This window comes from Halictus rubicundus, chromosome 4, assembly GCF_050948215.1.
Source record: "Halictus rubicundus isolate RS-2024b chromosome 4, iyHalRubi1_principal, whole genome shotgun sequence".
Lineage (NCBI taxonomy): Eukaryota > Metazoa > Arthropoda > Insecta > Hymenoptera > Halictidae > Halictus > Halictus rubicundus.
Window position 1 is genome coordinate 16,554,252 of NC_135152.1, and position 19,367 is coordinate 16,573,618.

At 40.6% G+C, this 19,367-nt stretch overlaps 2 protein-coding genes and 1 long non-coding RNA gene across 5 annotated transcripts in view; 1 reads left to right on the plus strand and 2 right to left on the minus strand.

Annotated features, from left to right (window-relative positions):
* LOC143353665 (uncharacterized) overlaps positions 1–19,367 on the minus strand; it is a 466,044-nt gene that overhangs the window by 253,897 nt on the left and 192,780 nt on the right. The window lies entirely within an intron of this gene.
* Positions 593–19,192, minus strand: LOC143353654 (uncharacterized). 3 transcript variants are annotated; one of them, XM_076787138.1, is made up of 15 exons: positions 19,060–19,192; positions 15,306–15,585; positions 13,583–13,684; positions 9,359–10,237; positions 8,097–8,490; positions 6,718–7,076; positions 5,342–5,773; positions 5,104–5,277; positions 4,163–4,369; positions 3,844–4,095; positions 3,090–3,376; positions 2,883–2,988; positions 2,342–2,536; positions 1,426–1,774; positions 593–1,230 (listed from the first exon to the last, which is right to left on the minus strand). In XM_076787138.1, exons 2-15 carry the CDS (start codon positions 15,486–15,488, stop codon positions 608–610), a joined length of 4,542 nt encoding a protein of 1,513 aa, XP_076643253.1. In that variant the 5' UTR covers positions 15,489–15,585; positions 19,060–19,192; the 3' UTR covers positions 593–607. The 3 variants fall into 3 exon arrangements, with proteins under 3 accessions (XP_076643253.1, XP_076643252.1, XP_076643254.1); XM_076787137.1 differs by having other exon boundaries at positions 593–1,774; XM_076787139.1 differs by lacking the exons at positions 13,583–13,684; positions 15,306–15,585; positions 19,060–19,192 and adding an exon at positions 12,422–12,557 and having other exon boundaries at positions 593–1,774.
* On the plus strand, positions 8,497–8,900 carry LOC143353812 (uncharacterized). Its single transcript, XR_013082211.1, has 2 exons — positions 8,497–8,695; positions 8,730–8,900. It is a non-coding gene; the product is annotated as an uncharacterized LOC143353812 (long non-coding RNA).

Consider the following 19,367-nt stretch of genomic DNA (forward strand, 5'->3'; position numbering starts at 1 on the left):
TTGTATTGTTACCTCTAAAAATATTAACGACACCGGATTATAGGCCTCCCGAAAACAAGAAAATTTCATCTACAGTATTGTCTCCGTAACTGTCAAAATTGTATCCCCACCACTGGAGGTAGTGGTAAACACGCTCTTTTTTTCTATAAAACTTTTATCATCGTATTCGTCTCGTTTGTCCAATTAAAATGACACCAAACACGATGTACGTTGTACGTTTCCCATAAATGTCAAGTCCGACACTTTAATCGCATGTGACACAAGTAATTATGATCCTAACTATGTCGTGTTTGGTTGTGTTTAGAACAGCAAGACCAATGCGATGGTAAATGTGTCATTGACGAAAAACCAAAAATAAGGAATTTTGATTTTTGAATTTAAAAGGCTGAGCTGGCACGAGTCCTTTGATAGTTGCCGAGCTCCTGATCCTCAGTCCCTCTTTCTCTTTCAGTCGCTATCCTTCTCTACTTTCGGCACACATCAAAGAATGTAGCACCTCTACTAAAACTGTCGGTCGGCAGACTCGACGATACGCCAGTTACGGAGATACTACTGTCACGCATTTTTCCTGTCATCGGTAGTAACCGAGATACTCAGATGACCTGTTTCAAGTACTCCACCCTGTGTATTTTCTTACACACAACTTGAAAAGTGAGTGAAAGCGTACATGAGCTACCATTTTGTCCTGTAATCTTATCTGTCGAGGTAGATCCGCCAAATTGGTCCTCAACCTCTGGCTGGGGAGGACATCCGGCATGGGCGGTGGTATAGGAGGTTCCCCATAAACCTCGTGCAACTCTTCGAGCCTGGTGCTCAACGCAGACCCCCTCCTGCTAGTGGCATTCATTTTGTTCATCAGCCACTTGGCTTGCTCCTCCAGCCTCTTCAGCCTATCTTCCCTAGCAGCTAAGGCTTCTTCGGGAGTCCTAGTCTTCGGTGTGGCTGGCTTGGTATCCTCTTTCCTCGGCGTCTCCGAGCTCTCTCTCTTCTCAGCTTCGACTGACGAAATCGCCGGCGCTGGCTCCACGACGGGGAACTCTTTGACCGTTTCCAAACTCGACGACGAGTCCACGGAAACGCTGTCCGAGTCGAGGACACTTTCCGTGGACCTAGCGCCGCGTTTCTCGAGACTCTTGGACCCGGACTCCTGACGCAAGCTCGACGAAATCGACGCCGACGAGTCGAACGACGAGGAAAACATGTCCGTGTCCGACATCGGCGCACCAAACACTGGAGCAAAAAACGGATTAGACGGACCGACGATCAGCGGCTCACTGAACTGGACAATTTTCACGATCGAAGGTGTTGCGGTAGACGGGGGGAAGGGTCCAATAGAGAACACAGGCTGCGTGCTGGCTGGACTAGTCACGGTGGGTACGTAACACATAGACGAGCTCGGGGGTTCTTCGTTCTTTGCTTTCTCACCGTCCACTTCCGCTGATCTCGCAGAATCATCGGGGACAACCGGCAACAGCTCTTCATCCTCGCAAACGTTCTCCTCGAGACATTCGTCGAGAATGTCGTCAGCTGTTTGCAACGTCTCCGGACACTGTGCGTCCAGGCTACAGCGTTCGACCATTGGATTATTCGTGGTAAAATTTTCCGGAGACTGATTGTTCGCGACGATTTCGTCGATGATCGGTTCACCGATGAAATTTTCGAAGTCTGGTGGTGATGTACTCGATTCGTTGATTTCTATCAGGTTCTGAATCACGTTCGTTAGAGCTTGATCCAAGCTGTCCAGAGGCTCCTGCGAGTTCTCCGATATCAGCTCCTGCGAATTGGAACAATAAATGTTACTTCGATTTAAATGGATCAAGCTTTTGTATCTCGTTTTGAGACCATAGTTTAAAAAATATTTGTGCGAGTCCCTATGGCTGAACTAATTAAATTCGCGAAATTATGGCTGTTTCAAAGATGTAATAATTGGCAGTATTGTTGGTGCAGATAGATTTCTACAGTGCAAATAATGTAGGACATTAAACAGTAGGACTTCATTGAAATAGATGATTTATAATGCTGGTGTAAAAATCAATATTTTGTTCTTGGAATTTTTTTCTTTATATTTTGTGTAGATTATCAAAAATTTCAATAATAATCAACTTTTTATGAATGATTTTTACCGTAGAAAATTTTTAGAATAACTGTTATTTTTGGTTTCTGTTTCTGTTGCATCTATAGTAAGATCAAACATGTTGGTGCTTTTATGAATGCGAACATTTACTATAAATTTTGTATCAAAATACTAATATTATTCGGGGGCATGTAGATAATAATTTGATCTGTGGTTCGATAGCTGTTCCAACATTGTAAGCTATTCTCAACAGAATCGTAAACTTACTGATACTTCTTTCACGTCTTCAGATACGTAGTCCAAAACTGTCTCTGCTACTTCAGCCTCGCCCAGCTCAGTTTCGGTTTCTGGACTGGGAGTTCGTTGTTCTAAAGTTGGTGAGGAACTTGTCTTTGGTTCTGAGAGTTCAGTATCAGTTGGCTGTTCTGATTCTGTGTCTGGTGATGGTACTCGAGGACTCTCCTAAAAATGTAAAAGAAAAAGAAAAATAGCAAAATAAACGAAAAATCCACGTCAGTGTATCGGTGAAACAATATTAATTCAATGCCAAAAATTTCTTGTTTCCAACGAATTTTTCTATGAAACTTTTACTACCATATTCGTGACATTTTTCCGATTGAAATAACACCAAACACGATACAATTTGAATCATATTTACATGTTCCAAACTTATCAATGGAACACTCGTGTTCCGATGATATAACTGTTACCTAGCTACAGCGTTCGCTTAAACCGCATCTATTAAGACGCTACTCTACATTGAATTAGAATAAGTTTGTAATACTTAAGATCATAAACACGAACGTACCTTCCGCGGTCTTCTGCGTGGACCTAGCCTGATTCGTTCTTCGACCGAGTTGTCCTCTTCTTCATCAGTGTCGTCGCCTCGTTCGTCGCTGAACCCACTCTCGGCGCTACGTAATTTATCAATTTAAACAATTAGAACCAATCTTTGATACTATTCAGTCTTTTCTCAAGATTCCACGCAGGTGTGAACGTATATAAACTAACTGACCTGTTATTGAACGAGTCGTGAACAGCCAAAGCTTTTCTTGCAGCGAATTCTCGTCGCAAGCTTCTCCACTCTAATTCCGTGTTGGTGTTCTTTTGCCTAGCAGACTCCCACTTCTCGCGACAGTATTCCAACTCTTGCTTCAGTTCTTGCAGCATTTTTCGCTTCTGTTGCAGCTCGTATCGCAGAATCCTCTCGTGCGTGTGCAACTGTTGATGCTGCGCCTGCATTCGATCGACGATCGTCCAAGTTTTGCTGAGTTCCGCTGACACTGCCGACAATCTCTTTTCCTAGGAAGACATCGCCGTTATCATGAATCAAATATTCCCACCATTTTATCTTTAAGCAAAGGATACTTAAAGAAGTTGCAACAAAATTTCAAGTCTATGCTTTAGAACGATAAAATGGAATGCACAATTATTAGAGGTGTGAACCCGAAAATGTCGGGTCGGGACAGGTCGAGAATTCTATTCGGTATCGAGGCGGGTTCTCGACAATTTTCGGATATTTCTTGAGAATCCCGGAAATTTTCGAGACCCCTCATACAGTGGAGAATCCAAATGTGCTCGAGAATCCCTAATATTCTCGGGAATCCCGAAATTTTGGAGAACCCGATGCCTTCCCTACCTGTCCCGACCATCGGGTACCCCACATTTTCGAGTTCTAACAATTATTCAAAAGGAGTGTAAATTCAACATTCTGCTAGCACTGTGATCTTCTGGGTAATGTTGACAGAAATATGTAATTAGTATATTACCTGCTCCCCAAGCTTGCTTTCCAAGTGCGAATTCAATTGCTTCATTCTATTCATCTCCTTTTCCAAGTGTTTCTTCTCTAAAATCAACTCCTTCAAACGAATATACGTTTTGCTGACCGATATCACTAATCTCGGCCCAGCCGGAGTGTCGACGGACTTGTAGCAACTGTTAGGGTCCGAAGACGCTGCCGCTGACACAGTTTGAGCCCCCTCGGCGTGACATCTGAGTAACTCCAGCAAAACCCGCCAGACCTAAGCGACAACGTAGACTTGCAAAATGGTCCAAGTGAAAAGTCATATTCGCGAAAGTAGATAATACCTTGGGCAGATTGTGAGCAATTTCCTCCTGTTGCAGGTCCTCGTCCTTCTTCTCTGTCTCATTCTCGACTCCATTTTCTCCATCGACGCGTTTCTGGGATCCCTTACTGCCCTCGACTTGCTCCACTAGGTCCAGAAGCAACTTTGGCAGCGCCGCAGCCTCGGTGCTCTCCTCCCTCGCTATGTCACTTATTAGATCATGATTCTCCTAAACAGAGGAAGCTCGTTTCATACTCTGTGACTTAAGAAAGTGACTATAGAAAACAATTCGACGCCGAATCAGTCGACAATTGTAATCCAGAGACATTGGAAAACAATCTTTTGAAAAGGACCTCGAATTGTAATTTTAAACAGTTAGTACTCGCTGGAGAAAACAATTAATGAGTACTCAGTTTGTGAATATCAATGCATCTTTCATTCGTCCAGCTATGAACAATTTTTACTGTAAGGAATCTCGTCGACGAAATAAATCTTTGTAGAATATTCAGACTTTTACAAAATAATGAAGATGGGTTAAACTTGACTCATTTTGAGTTTCACCTGAAGTATCCGTGTCAATTGGTACTAATATACTGAAGAGATACTCTAGACTAATTGTGAGTTTCACCTGAAGTAACCGAGTCAATCGATACACAAATACTGAAGAGATACTCTAGACTAATTGTGAGTTTCACCTGAAGTAACCGAGTCAATCGATACACAAATACTGAAGTGGTACTCTAGACTAATTGTGAGTTTCGCCTGAAGTAACCGAGTCAATCGATACACAAATACTGAAGAGACACACTGGACTAATTGTGATTTTCACCTGAGGCAACCGAGTCAATTGATACCGATATACTGAAGAGATTTACCAGATTAATTGTGAGTTTCACCTGGAGTAACCGAATCAATCGATACTCGAATACTGAAGAGATACACTAGACTAATTGTGAGATTTACCTGAAGTAACTGAGTCAATCGATCGAGATCCATGTCGGCAGAGGAAGCACCCAGGAGTATCTGCGTGAATAGCCCATTGATCAGCGACATCTGATTCTGTAGGTCCCTGCAATCTGCTTTGGTGAGTCCCAGCTGTGATTCCAGATTAGATATCTCCGTATCCTGAGCGTCATTCTAACGCAGAAAGACAGTCGATTGTAAAACCAAATGATGTTCTGCGAATCTTCATCGAACGTACCTTCTCGTCAGCTATCCTCAAGTCCTCCTCTAGGCATTCGGACTTCTTCAACGAGTGATTCAATCGATCCTTCACGTCCGCGAGTTCCCTGATCGCCGCGTCCTTTAACTCGGTCAGCACTTTCAGCCTCTCATTGTAGAGGCTTTTCAGGCTATTGATGTTCTCCAGCTGACGTTCGCACTCCAGGCCAACGTCGTCCTTCAACTCCAAGAAGCTTTTGTCCCCCAATCGGACCAGAATCTGCGCGAGATGGTCCTTCAACTCGTTGGCACATCTTTCGCGATCATGAACATTCTCTCGCGTATTATTGGTTAAGTCTGTCAAACAGCGAATGCGGTAGCGATGCTGATCGGGCTCAGTTTCCAAATGATAACGCAGGTCGTCCACTTTCTCGATCTGAAAGCGAACATCGTTCCGCAGCTCGTCTGAGACCTAAAAATAACGACATTCGCACTGGATCATTTTGTAGTGAGTTTGACACATGTGTCAATTAATACAGTCGGGGACAAAATGATGTGGACACCCTTCAGGGTCTAATAACATTTTCAAAATTGAACCAAATGATCCGAGTTTCTTTTTAGATGTTAGAACAATTAGTTTACTAGGTATGTGTAAAATGATATTGTTAAAATTGCTATTGCTCGGAATTACAAAGAAAAAATTGAAGATTAGGATTTTTAACCTTTTTTTTTTTGAAAATTTAAAATATGCTTTTTGTAGGTCTAAGCGAGTTATACATGCACAAAGTCTTATCGAAATTGTTGCACGCATAATAAGAATCTTCGAATTTAAAAAAATTCATGAAGAACGAATATTGTAAATATTTTTAAATAAAAAAAGTTGAAAATTAATTTAATAGAAAAATTCATACTCTGTGTGAGATCACGATCGAGATCAACGTTGAACTCAGATCGCGCCAAAGATTCCGTAATACACGATAAGGTAGAGTGACTACGTTACCGACAAAATTAGACGAGAAATTATTTCACGTGCCTTAACTTTTCGTCGTTATATGAAAATATTTTTGGTTGAAAAAGGGCTCATTCGAAAGAGGAAGGTTCAATCTAGCGCTCTCTGGTCATAAGCTGACGAGATTATGCAGATATTTGGTAACATAAGCGTTAGAAGTAAGCCAAAAATTGACGATGTGCATGCCGTGGAATCCAAGCATTTGTATGCCATTGGATGAGTTTTTTGGATGAACTCGAAAGTAGCGCGCTAGAAAATATCTCCAGCTACAAATTGAGCTATATTTTGTCTTGCTTCAGTGTCCTTACATTTCATTCTTGTAAAAGTATATACGCGACGTTTGAAAATAATCTTCACAGATTGACTATCTACGGAGCGTATCTTTCAAACTTCGATTTTCTTTTTACCTTCAATATATACGTCAATCGCTGAGCTTCTATACGTTTCATTGCCAATTCCTGTTCATCCGGCTTCGGATCTCGGAACCTGGATCTCCTGATACTTCCATCAGCTTTGCCACCTTGTGCCTGAGTCTGCGAATCGTTCTGAGCGGACCTCAGCAGATCTAAGACCCTGGACGTCTCGGAATGAGCTTCTTTCTCCGCGTCCAATTCTCGTCTGAGCCGTTCCATTTCGGAAGAAACTGCTGCGATTGCTCTCTGTCTCGCTTCTCTCTTCAGCGTCAACTCTTTCTTGAATTCTTCGATATTTGTCGCGCGATCGGCCGGTGGACTCACTTGGGAATTGGCCATAGTGTCAATCGGATCTGTTGGAAATGATAGAAAAGTTGCAGCAGAGAAACATTCGGTATTAACCCGCTATAAAGGATACTACGGTTTCTTAAATCACGGCCGAGTCTCAAGTTGTATCTGAATTCGTTGAAAATTCTTTTTCTAAGAAAACATCATTTCTATTATTATTGTCGGATCTTCTAGCGTGATTTAAATTCTAGATAGACCATCTATATCAGATTTCTTCGAAATTACAGGACATATCAAATTACTCTTTCTTGTCCACTTCTGTGATTCAGAGATTAGTCATTCGGGATCAAACAAATTGTCTGAGGATTTTTCGAAAAAGAAACTGTTCTAACTTTAAACTCGGACGACTGATTTCAAATGCTATATTAGTCATATTAGTCATTCGTGCCTTCCAGCAAATAAATGGCTCCGGTGTCTTTGAATCGAAATGAATTCGAAGAGTAATTATGCATTTATCGCAAAATAGGTCAAATACAAAACTGTGAAACCATCAGAAGAATCTAAGAATATCGTTATACAATTATAATTGATTTAGAAAATTTTTATTTTGTATAAAAACCCGCAGTCTATCGCGTTAACTGCTACGTCGGTCTTATGCGAGTAACAATTCTTCATCTAGCTTTAAAAGTTAATTTTGTCCATAATATAGTTACAGAGACGTAATCATTGTGATAATTAGACCGCGGATTTTTTCGCAAAATAAAAATTGTCTGTATTAATTTCAAACTACAGGAGCCACATAGACGTTCGAATCTTTTTTTTTTCATAATTATAATAAACTGGAAATAATACAACAGTGCTTTTAAATTCTTCAAATGTTTCAGCGTTTGATCTACTCATTTTTGCTGTAAGTGCATTTCGCGATAACCTTCAACTCTGCAGTTCTGATTACAATAACTAAATTACTTGATTTTTGGGATTGTTCAAATCAATACGTTATTAGAAAATACAAGAAAGAACAGAAGTGGTGGAAAGTATCCCAAAAGCTCTGAAGACAGGAAGATACGAAGTGAAACAACGCTTACCAATATCTTCCTTCGAAGCGTCATCGTCGTCGCCCTTCTTCTCAGTCTTGATAGTGTCCTTCAGTCTTTGAATCTCGTCCAAAGCATCCTCGAGAGCTTTTATCTGTTTCTTCTTGTCCGACACCTCCTCGGACAATTGGGCCTTTAATTTCGACGTCTTCTGACTCTCGATGCTCTTAATTTGCTCCCTTTCCATCAACGACTTCTGCAGATCTTGTTCCAGGCCGGAGATTCTAGCTTCGGCAGTGACTTTTTCAGCGTTGAACGCGCTAATCTCATCGAACAGCCTCTTGGTCTCGTTCGTAGCCATGGCGAATTTCGCCATGAGAGCGTCGTACTCTTCTCGGAGGTCCCTCAAACTGCATTCTAACTCTTCGGAACTTGACTGTGACGTCTGAAAACAGTTTATGTTACGTACGATAGGCCACCAGCATAATTTATTAACCCCCCGTATGCTATGCCGGAGTCAATCCTGACCCGTCGCGGTACCGATGGCGATAAGTTCGAGCGACCGTCAATACGTACAATTTTATTCCGATATAAGAGTACGCTTTTTATTTCGAAATAAGAAAATCGCTGTCCCCCCTACTTCTTTTGGAGTTCGCTCGACACCGCTTAGTGTCACAACGACAGATATCGCTGAAGGATTGTATCGGTGCTCAAAGTCGCTTGCTCAACAAAGTCAAGCCGCGTAGGGGCCCTCATCCGAAATACGACGAAAGCCGGTCCCGAGACATCGTCTTATATCGGAATAAAACTGTATTAGTGAAATATCGGTGTGAGCCAGAAATGACTTCGGCATAGGCCTAGAACTTTATCTACACTGCGGATTTTATATACAGGGTGTCCTAAAAATGTCGGAAAACCTTGGAAAGGGTGGTTCCTCAGGTCAATTGAAGTAACTTTTTTCTGAACGAAAATTTCCGCCTCGGCTTTGCTAAGGAGTTATTAACGAAAAACACTGGCCAATCAGAGTGCAGTTACAGAGCAACGTAAATCCTAACGAAATGTAATGCAGTTTCGAATCGTTCTTGATACATTGAAATCAATTTTCATGTAGTTCTGCTTGTCGAATGACTACTTCATTATGAAACATTTGCGCAAACTCTTCAAGCATTCAACAATTCTTGCAGGGTACTTTCATTGTTTCCTTTAATACGTTAACAATGGAATTAATAGCTGATATTCTTTTTATCACTACGTCTTCTAGGTTACAGACGGAAAACATTGAACAGATTAAATCACAAGTATGAAAAACGTACCTCATAATCTTTGGTCAGCTTCGCCACCAATGCCTTTTGTCCATCCAGCTCGCTGGCGAGTCTGTTATTGGTGGACCGATCCTCCAACTGTTCAGCCTTTAATCTCTCGATTTCCTCCATCAGTTTGTTTACCTCCGAGCTTTCCGTCTGCGCTTCTTCATCCTTCATCCTGCTTTCGTGGTTCTCTAAATGCCGACTCACCCTTGGGCGATCCGTTTCGTCGTCGGATCTCGAGTCGCACGTCGCTGCATCGGTGCATACTCTATGAATAGAACTGGTTCGATACCCGTCTGCCATTGCGTCTACCGTGTGCTGACATTTCACTTGACGTTCAGGTAAATCGATGGTTGAAACCCTGTCTTGTACGGTGTCAATGTCATCCGTCCGCTGATCCATCCTCGAGTCAGGATTTTCCGTCGAACAGAAACTTTCGCGTTCTTGCCGATCATCTTCGGGTCCTGGAGGCTTCAGTTCCACCCTGTCTATCCTGGATCGAAGCCTCTTGCCCTCCTCCTGTCGGAGACTCCTTTGTCGACCCTGAGGACCGTCCCACTCCTCCGCCAGTAGATTCTCCAGCCTGTCGATCCTCAGCTCTAACCTTTGTCTCTCTTCGTGGTCGTTCGTCCGCTCCGTCAGTCTTTTGCTCGCTGCCTCGTCCAACGAGGACCCTCGCCTCCTGTACTCTTGTCCTTTCCGCAGCTCTTTGTACAATTCCTCCAAATGTGCCAACGTGGTAGTGTGCGCGGACGCCAGCTGCTGATTCGCCATCGCGAGCTGCGAAATCGCTCGCGAAAACTCCATCGCTTGTTCGTGGTGCTGCGCGAACGAAGGGCCGTGACGCTCGGCCGTCTGCCAACCTGTCATCTGCGCGTACGTCAACTGCAATATAAATAAATGGACTAATTTCAGGGATGCTGATCGAATTCGCCGGGCGATCGACGATCGGAATTCTGGATCAAGCGGCGTGCTCGTGGTCCGACGGTTCTCCTATTGCATTGCGCCGACGACAGGTGCTTTTAAAGCACCGCCGCACCACTGCGCGAGCTTAAGGACGCGGTTACAGTCCCGGACGAAATGATATATTTACTCGATGAAAACAAATTGCATTTGGATAGGCCAAATGCTGGTATTAGTATCCACTTCCGTAACGTGCGAAAAGAAGAACGCATTTTAGTCGAAATGACGGGAATTAGGAACCACAATAGGATAGATATAAATTTTCTATTCGTACGATGTAAACTATGTTTTTTGGGGAAAATATATACAAGGCAAGTCTCGTAACAGGCCAACTTCGAATAAGTCGTAAGTTGAAATTTGTTGTACGAAAAAATTCTTCAAACAAATATTGCATGCTTTTCAGGAGGACATACAGTGCTGTAATCTGTTTCTTGCTAGTTTGCTTTTTCAACGATATACAGGGTGTTTCACCTAACTCGAGCATCTAAAATATCTCGCTTGTTTTTTGGAATAGAAAATAATGTCAGAGGAAAACATTAGTTGGTTTAGGAGGGCAAATATTATGATAGGCAAAAAAGTTTGTTCCAGGTTATATTTTTAGAGATTTCAAGGTCATCAAAGTTTTTTTTAAATGGAATGATATATTTTTCGTTCACCCGTAATCCGATTACGCAAGTGCGTTTGATTGTGATAGACAACAAAAATATTTCAAGAATTATTTATTTTAAGCCCTATTTGTGGTACCATACTTTTATACGCGGAGTTTTATGCTTCATCCGTATTCGAGAGAAAATATTGGGCATTCCATTTAAAAAACTAAAGGTGACCCTCGTATCTCGATAAAAAAGCAAACTAACGCAAGAAACAGATTACGTTATGTTCCCCAGTAAATCACTTTTTCGTACAACAAATTTTAACTTGCGAAAGTTATTTGAAGTCTTTATGGTAAGAGATGCACCTTGTACAGAGAAACAATCTAATGGTAAACGCAACTTTGAGCATTGTTTGCTATACTGCTAGACAGTAGACTTTCATGCAAAATAACGTTTTTCTGCCTCAACAGAAGGTCCCGTTCTTTAATAATATACTGACATTCTTAAATTTGTTTAGTCCTACTATTTTAAATTTCACGAACTCAATTGTTTTATAAGCACATAAAATCCTCAGTCTAATCACTTCTTTGTAACTATCCACTGTTTAAAAACGGCCATCAGAGGTACGAAAGAGATTATGATCAGAGGATTGTTTTTTTTATTAGTTATTAGAATGCATATGGTATTCATTTGATTAGATTAATGAATATCATATAATTCGTCCCATAATTTTAAGTTTCTAAATTTTACACGTTGACTGATTTAGTTGAGTTCTAAACTGCAGAGTTCACTCCTTTATCCCTATTAAATCTAGGAAATCCTAGTCAAATTCAGTTTACGCATATATGCAACGCAAATATGTTACAAATATTGCTTTTTGAAGATGGTGAAAAAATTGTGTCACTCTCTAATGACCGACATGGTAGTCAATAGGTTAAGGAATGCTGCTTCTAGACCAAAATGGTATAGAATACCCTAAAAATGAAAACTTTCGAATTCTAAATTATTAAATATATATATTCACCTGTATCAGTGAATATCGATATGAATATCTATTCCGTATCGCTAAATCCATAGGATTGAATCATTTTAACGAAACGAACATCCAAAATGTGTACAATTTCGTGGCAGCAACGGCTAAACTCATGCATGAACTTATCTCTTTGAGATGAACGTTAATATTCTTTTTAGACATAATATAAATAGCTAATGCTCTGAATTGGCTATTGGAACACTAGAATTTCGATGGAACGTTTGCATCTCTGGGTCCAAATGGAACCTGTGGACCCGTCATCCGAGAGTTAAAAAAAGCAGTACTTGATATACTGATTCAGTGGCACGGTTTTCATCTTGAATATGAAAACTCTCAGATATCAACGAACATCCCAATCCACAGCAATGAATCGCTTTAACGAAACGAACATACAGAACACGTGCAATAGAATACGAATGATCCTACCAACAGTTTAAAAAGCAGAAAATGATGTACCGAATCAATGGCAAGGTCTCTTACCTTGAAAGTCTGGAAGATACCAGAAAATTCACAGGGGATTTTCGAGCGCGTCCGCGGTACTCTCTCGGTTCTCCGTTCACGATCTTTAAACGAATCGAGGCACTCGAATCCATTCACGCTAACGATGACAAAGTGGTTTTCGTCGCTCGAACGATCGATCGTCACTGAGCTTTCGTAAGCTCGATCCACGTCGGGCAATTCACGCGAGCGATCTGGCACAAGCTGTACCTTGCTCGCCGATGGAACTCGAGACACGGGGGCACGTGATCGTGATCGATGCCCGCGAACTCGTCTCTTCGTGATCGTGACTCAGCGTGTTCTCCCGAAATCACGAAGACAGAGCCGGGGAAGATTTTTGGATTCCGGCCAGGCGCAGCGTCTCGCGACGCTTTCCCGCTCCCAGACAAAAGAGCACGTTTTCGCTCGGAAAATTTCGCACCGGCATCTGCGCACTGACCGTCGCGTCGTCGCGTCGTCGTGTCGCGTCGCGTCGTGCACGAACAAAAGCGACCGGTGTTTTCAGGAACCGTCTCGATCGGTCCGATTCGAAATTAAACGTCGCAGCACGTTCTCGTACGTTTCTTCGAGACGCGAAAATCACGTGGCATTGTTGAGCGTCGGAGATGCTTTTCGTCTGTTTTGTATAGAATGGAAGAATTTTGATGCTACGTTTACGGACACGTTGATGTACTGTACGTTATGTACCTGTACAAATGAGCCGTTTAACCCCTCGTCCTACAATAACGAGTCATACTCGTGATGAAGATTCTGAACAGAGCCTAACAAATAGCAGCCTAAGCGTTAGCAGCCTTTTAAGCGTTTGTCAGTAGCCTAATAAATTTATATGTTATTAATTTCCTTTAAACCGAAATAAAATTCTATTTTTGGCGTCGTTAACGTACAGCTATTGAAGAACATATAGGTATACAATAGATATAAATTTTCTTTTTTTTTTAGGAAATTACGAATTACAAGAAAGTTCAAGTTACTGAAACCGTAAAATAGATCCTAGTGCAAGGGGTTAATGCAACAGTGGTGTAAGTCAATATTTGACTGTTTGGTTTGTTAAATTTTTTCTTCATGCTTCAATCCACCAACGAATGTTTCGAGAATATGGTTAAGGATTATTCAATCTTTTTATGCATAAAGACAGTTGCTCACCAGAGTCTCACGATGACCAGACCGTAAATTTGACAAAGTAGGTGCAGATGGCCTCTGGCTCCACCATTCTTCGCCCCTCAAGGTCGTATAAGGACTAGGACCCTGAAAACATTTTCGTTTGCTTTAGAAAAGTAGAGGTACTAGTTTGACCCACAGTATCACAATTGTCATTTTAGTACAAAATTCTTAGCAATTCCATGAAACGAATAGGCATACAACATAGAAAGACTAATGTGTCTGCAGGAACAGCATTTAAAACACACATTTTAAAAATTTAATAATTAAGATTGCAAACGATCCTACATAGCAGTAAAGATACTCAATGTACCCAATGTACCCAACCCTTGCAAGCAAATTGGTACAATTTGACCAAATATTAAATCAACAATGAAAAGGTTAATTTCATTTAGATATCCCACGATTTTTGTTATAATACGTGCTAAGAAAATTGATTCGATCATTTTCTACGGAAAAATCTTTGTATTGTCAATAATTGTGAAGTATGCTATACAAAACCGGTTAACCAACCGTGGTGATAAGTTTAGTGTCGACGCATCGCGCGGTCTAAGAATTGGTCGTATCCATCAATGTGGTATTAAAATAATATCGTATAAATTTAATAAGCCATTAATAAATGATTTAATGGATCGTCACTACTTATTTCTACAATCATAAAAACTGTGTACGAGGGTCAACGATATTTATGCGAACGAACAAGTGGCCACTTGTTTCAACCTAAACCTAAATTATCATTTGTTTCATAAATCGATAGTTCCTTTTAGAATTCCCAATACATTGCGTACGAGTAGGTACATCTTTTCCAGAATAAATAATCAATATCTAAAGCATTAATAAACCCTCGTGTACCGATACTATCGGCAAGTCTGAGAACGCTATAATTAGCTGGACACAATTCATTTTTAAATCAACGAAACCTAACTGTGCCAATGCGATCTGTAATAAACCAATTTCAAGACACACTAAAAAATGTTAAATCTCAATTGTTAATGTTTACGGATCAGGCAAAGTTCGACTTAAAGGCAGACAGTGAATTGGCATTTATTAAATTTACTAAAATACACTTAAATCTTAACTGTATGATAAATATAGAATTTATAACATATTTTTGAGTTCTAGTACCCTTAAATTATCAATAACTTTTTTGTATTTTTGTAAATCAGTCGAGCAGTCAATTGGTTATTTTTTAGTAAAAGTTTGTCAATGAAAAGATATAAAACATAACTTTACCTGCAAAACGTTGCAAATCAGGTTGAAATTAATGTTTCAAAAAACATATTCAAAATAGATATTTCATCGAATATTTTGGAAACTATTATAGCTACAGAAATAATTTAAAGGGCAATGTTGTGTAATTTTTTACAAGGAATAGATCTGCGAAAACAGATTTCGGAGATCACTGTTATCAACATTTTTAATTAAATTATGAACTGTAATAAAAAGTTAACTTGTTTTTTGACAATTAAAACCCCGAATAAGCTTTAAAAACCGTAAAAAAATAATTTTGTCCAGCTAGCGCCAAAAGTAATCAAACGAACCACTGTGAGACGGCTCGGTTCTGTTCATAAAGCACCATGAAGCGTTGAAGTTCGCGCCTATCGTTTATTTACACCCTGTATACACCGCGTAAAACGTTCTCCGGGCTTCTAGCTGGCTGTTCGGAGTCGTGCTCAAGACCAATAAATATTTTCGCTTTAAATTTAACCTGCGATCGAGGTTCTTCACCCACGTCGAACTCGCTGGTCCTCGTCCTTTGTCGTATATTTTCGTTCGTGTACTCCGGACAGCAGGATTCCTCTGTCCCATAGGTAAATGTTTCTTCGCTCTGCGATCTCAATGGCGTCGTCGGCGGAGGAGGTGCACCGTTACTACTGCCAGCCGCGCCCATTCTGCACTTATTCTACTTGAACCGTTAATTTCCCTGTGAGGATTCGTGATTTCGTCTGGCTCGGTGGTCCACTATTCTAGCGAGCAACTTAAACACTCTAGAAAAACGAAGAAAATAATTCAGACAGTGTACAACGCAACACTAGTTGAAACAAAGATCATGGAACGTTTTTAAAAACACATTTTCATAGTATGAGAACGGACAAAGTAAAGCTTCATTTGCATACACCTTATAAAATGTAACAATACACATTTTTCTGTTAGAGAAACAGGTGTTTTGGTTATCAATATTAACACTAGAACTATGAGACCCGTCAAAATGATTGATCACAAATGTTTTAATTTACATTCGTTCAGATTGTAATGATACATTCGTGAAAAACTATTGAATAAATACATTTCTTTGGGTATCCATTGTAACAAAAATCCCTAAGAATATGAATAAATATATTCTTGTTATTTTCATAAAATAATGTAAGAGAGGTACTTTTAGTACTCCGTGGATCCAGTGTTAACAAACTTCTCAATCATTTCCAGAAATACTGAATTAATAGTGTTGTTTATTTGTAATGTTAACGTAGATCATTCATGTTTCGAAGATTCTTTGTGTTTCTCTTGCGAAAACATTTTTAATAAATGTTCTAGAATAATTTGTTTAGAATACTCTTTAAAAATATAAAATTGATTGAACAGAATTTTTTTAGAAACTAAGGATACAGTTTTTATACAATTTCTATGAAGCACATCTAGAAACACCGTCGTTTCTTCCGAATCTATAAAATGTTCACTAATAAAGAGATTAGTATTTTTAAAATGTTCAATACGTTGACTTTCTGCTGCAATGAATGACATTCATACAGGTGTACATATAAACAGGATATTGCTCAACTTTGACGAAAATTGGGCACACAACGACATTGCTGAAAATGACTTCCAACATTTTCTTTTTCACATCTCACGCACACTTTCCATTTTATTTTCGGGAATCTATTATTTCTCTTCTAGTGAAGCACTCCGCAATAGAACAAGTGCCAAGATAAATGAGTCTATAGTGACCGGCCCCTACTAATTTACGATATTACAATTAACTTCGTAGAGTGCGTTGTGTTCGAGAGAGCGAGAAAAAGAGATCAGGCGAATTGGCACGGAAGAAAAAACTCGGACCAGGTCGCTTTCAGTATGTTTAGAAGGTGGATCGGTCTAGAACCTTTATTTTAAACTTTGCGTTGCTCCTCGTCGAAAAGAAGCGGCGAGAAGCCGAAAAAACAGAGGCGGCTAAATCGGAGAAAAGTCCAGAATCTTCTTCCGTCTTCGTCTGTTTCTGTTTACACTTCCGAGATTTGAAAAATTAGATTGTTGCATATGAGGTTGCGTTTCGATCAAGAAATACTATTACGGTCCACAAGTTTTTTATATGTCATTTTAATATTTCTCCCTCTCTCCCTCCCACCCTCTCTCTCTGCCTCTCACCCCCCCCCACCCTCTCTCCCTCGCTCTCCCTCTCTCAATAGTTCACTATGCAAGGCTGTAGGGGAATATTTTTCCAAAAAATAAAGAATCCCTACTAATTTCTCTCGATACGTGGACCTACGTGTTTGCATCGTTTCTCTCTGAATAGTTCGCAACGAAGTTTCCTCGTGTATAGACATAGGGGAAATCGGGGTAAGACGAAGATATTAAGCAAAAATAGGTATAAGTATGTTATTTATTGCATTAAAAGACTGAAATTACATAGTTGCAACATTGTACGTATTCATTTATTAATAAAAGTGTTATTATATTTAGTATCTCGGGTAGAATACTCTTCTAACGAGAATGATTTTATGTCAGCAGTCTGGGTCTTGTCGTCGTTTAAGGTGAACGTAGAAAAGGACAGCGAGGCTTGAACATTTCTTTATTTTTCATTACTTTTTTATGAAACTTTCACCAACATATTCGTGGAATTTTGATTGCTGATTCTATTTTCTCTATATAATTGTAATGGGAAGTATGTACTAGTACATAAATAAATTACATATCTTCATCTTTCAACATTTTAAACATGTAATTAATTAATAATTTAAATAAAACATGTACATACCGTAGAAAAGATATGCATTATTTCTTATACATCTTGAATAAACTATTGAGGAAGTCGCATTTCAAATACGAATGCGAACATGGTTGCTTATTAGTGGGGGAAGCGTTCGAACTCGCGATGTAGGGGAAGACGAACCATTGAGAAGCGGACAATTAAGAGGGCGTATTGAATTGTTTTTATATGAGCGGAAAGATAAAAATGTTGACGGTAGCGTTGTGCAACGTTTGATCAAAATGTGACGATTAGATGCTTGATTTTATGCATTCATGAGAGAAGTTGGTAGATGCGATTTAAAACGGTAGAAAGATTAATAATCTTTGAAAGCATGCAGATACTATTTTCAGTATATTAAAATCGTTAATTAAAGGTATATATTTACACGCAATCCGTTGAAATCCATTGAATTCACAATTCGTCGATTGTAAAGAAAACTCGAGAATGTAGATGGCAATCTTGTAAATGAAGAAGTGAATAACTAAAAAGTTCAGCTTTTTCCGTAACACAACCAAGAAATGTGTAACTCGTTGACAGAATATGCAGACCTTAGTGCGAATGCTATTACTTCAATCGATCAGCAGTATCTAAAAGTACGTAAAACTTCAAGTACAATAGAATTTAAGTGCAATTTTACTGAAAATTGAACTTGCCAGATTATTGTATCAAGTGCTTACTTAGACCAATAAACGTTATATAGAAAAAGACTGTTTATTTAAAGTTACTGTTAAACACTGGACCTTTCATACGCGACGATCTAATATTACCCCCACGTTCAAAGATCAAAGCCGCTTCTAATGTTTCTATGTAGTAGGGAATCCTCGAAGAAGCTTTATGGCTGGCGCGGCGCGGCGCGGCGCGGCGTCTCTCCGTGCAGCACGCGGCTCGATGTATGTAAATACTCTTAAATATAACTCGATCTACGATCGAAAACGGCTGTGTGCGTCGTTTCGAGCTGGTCGAAAGGAAAACAAAGAACTCGTGGAGGCAAAGGCGGTCGGCGGCAGTCCCGCCGTGTCGTCGTTATATAAATTCACTCGCGCAAAGAACAACATCGAATCTGCAATTCCGAATGCCCGTGATCGCAGAAAGAGAACGATCTAGGACCAGGACTTTGAACGATTTCGCATAACGAATTCAGAAACTCGACGGCATAAAGGACAAGCGAGGCTTCCGAGCGACTGTTCACCGAGCGAAACAAACCAGCCCGGTGCCATAAATACATCATAAATAGGTGCACCGAAACACTTCGGTGCCCGATCCAAATTTAGTTCCATAAAAGCGGTCCGATAAACGTTTGTTTCACTGCGTGGAACAGAAATGGTCTACTGTGCATAGCGTCGGAGCGTTATCGTCGGCACGATGTCACGAGGGATAACTTCGGATGTTGCGAAACGTGAAATCGATCGAACGGATCCGGACGACGCCGCGCCGGGGACGTTCGGTGACGTTTCCGGTGACGTTTCGCCCCGGATGTTCGGAGTTCGGCAATACTTACCGGAAGCCGGTGGTCATCCGAATTGGTCAGGTCTTCACAGGGCTCGATTTCGTTGGGGTCAACGACGACACTTGACTGCCGTCGCTACTTGCGGCCAGCGACTCACATCTCTAAAAATATCGTTTCGAAAGACTGCGTGCGCAAGGACGGCGAAGCCTTCGTTCCTCTGGGCAGCTCGCGCAGGCGCGTTCGCCATTTCCGCGTCGTTTCCTGCGATCTAGGAAATCGATTCCCCTTTCAGCAAATTTCTGCAAACCCCGAGATCGCACGCCGCGACCTTGCGCGACTCGGCTGCCGTTGACCTTCGG

Coding starts and splice junctions, on each gene's coding strand:
- LOC143353654 (XM_076787137.1), bottom strand. CDS start 15,488: ATGGGCGCGGCTGGCAGTAGTAACGGTGCACCTCCTCCGCCGACGACG. Junction 13,685..15,305: donor GTGAAGAACCTCGATCGCAG/GTTAAATTTAAA, acceptor AAATGTTTTCAG/GGTCCTAGTCCTTATACGAC. Junction 4,370..5,103: donor GATTGACTCAGTTACTTCAG/GTAAATCTCACA, acceptor TCCTCTGTTTAG/GAGAATCATGATCTAATAAG.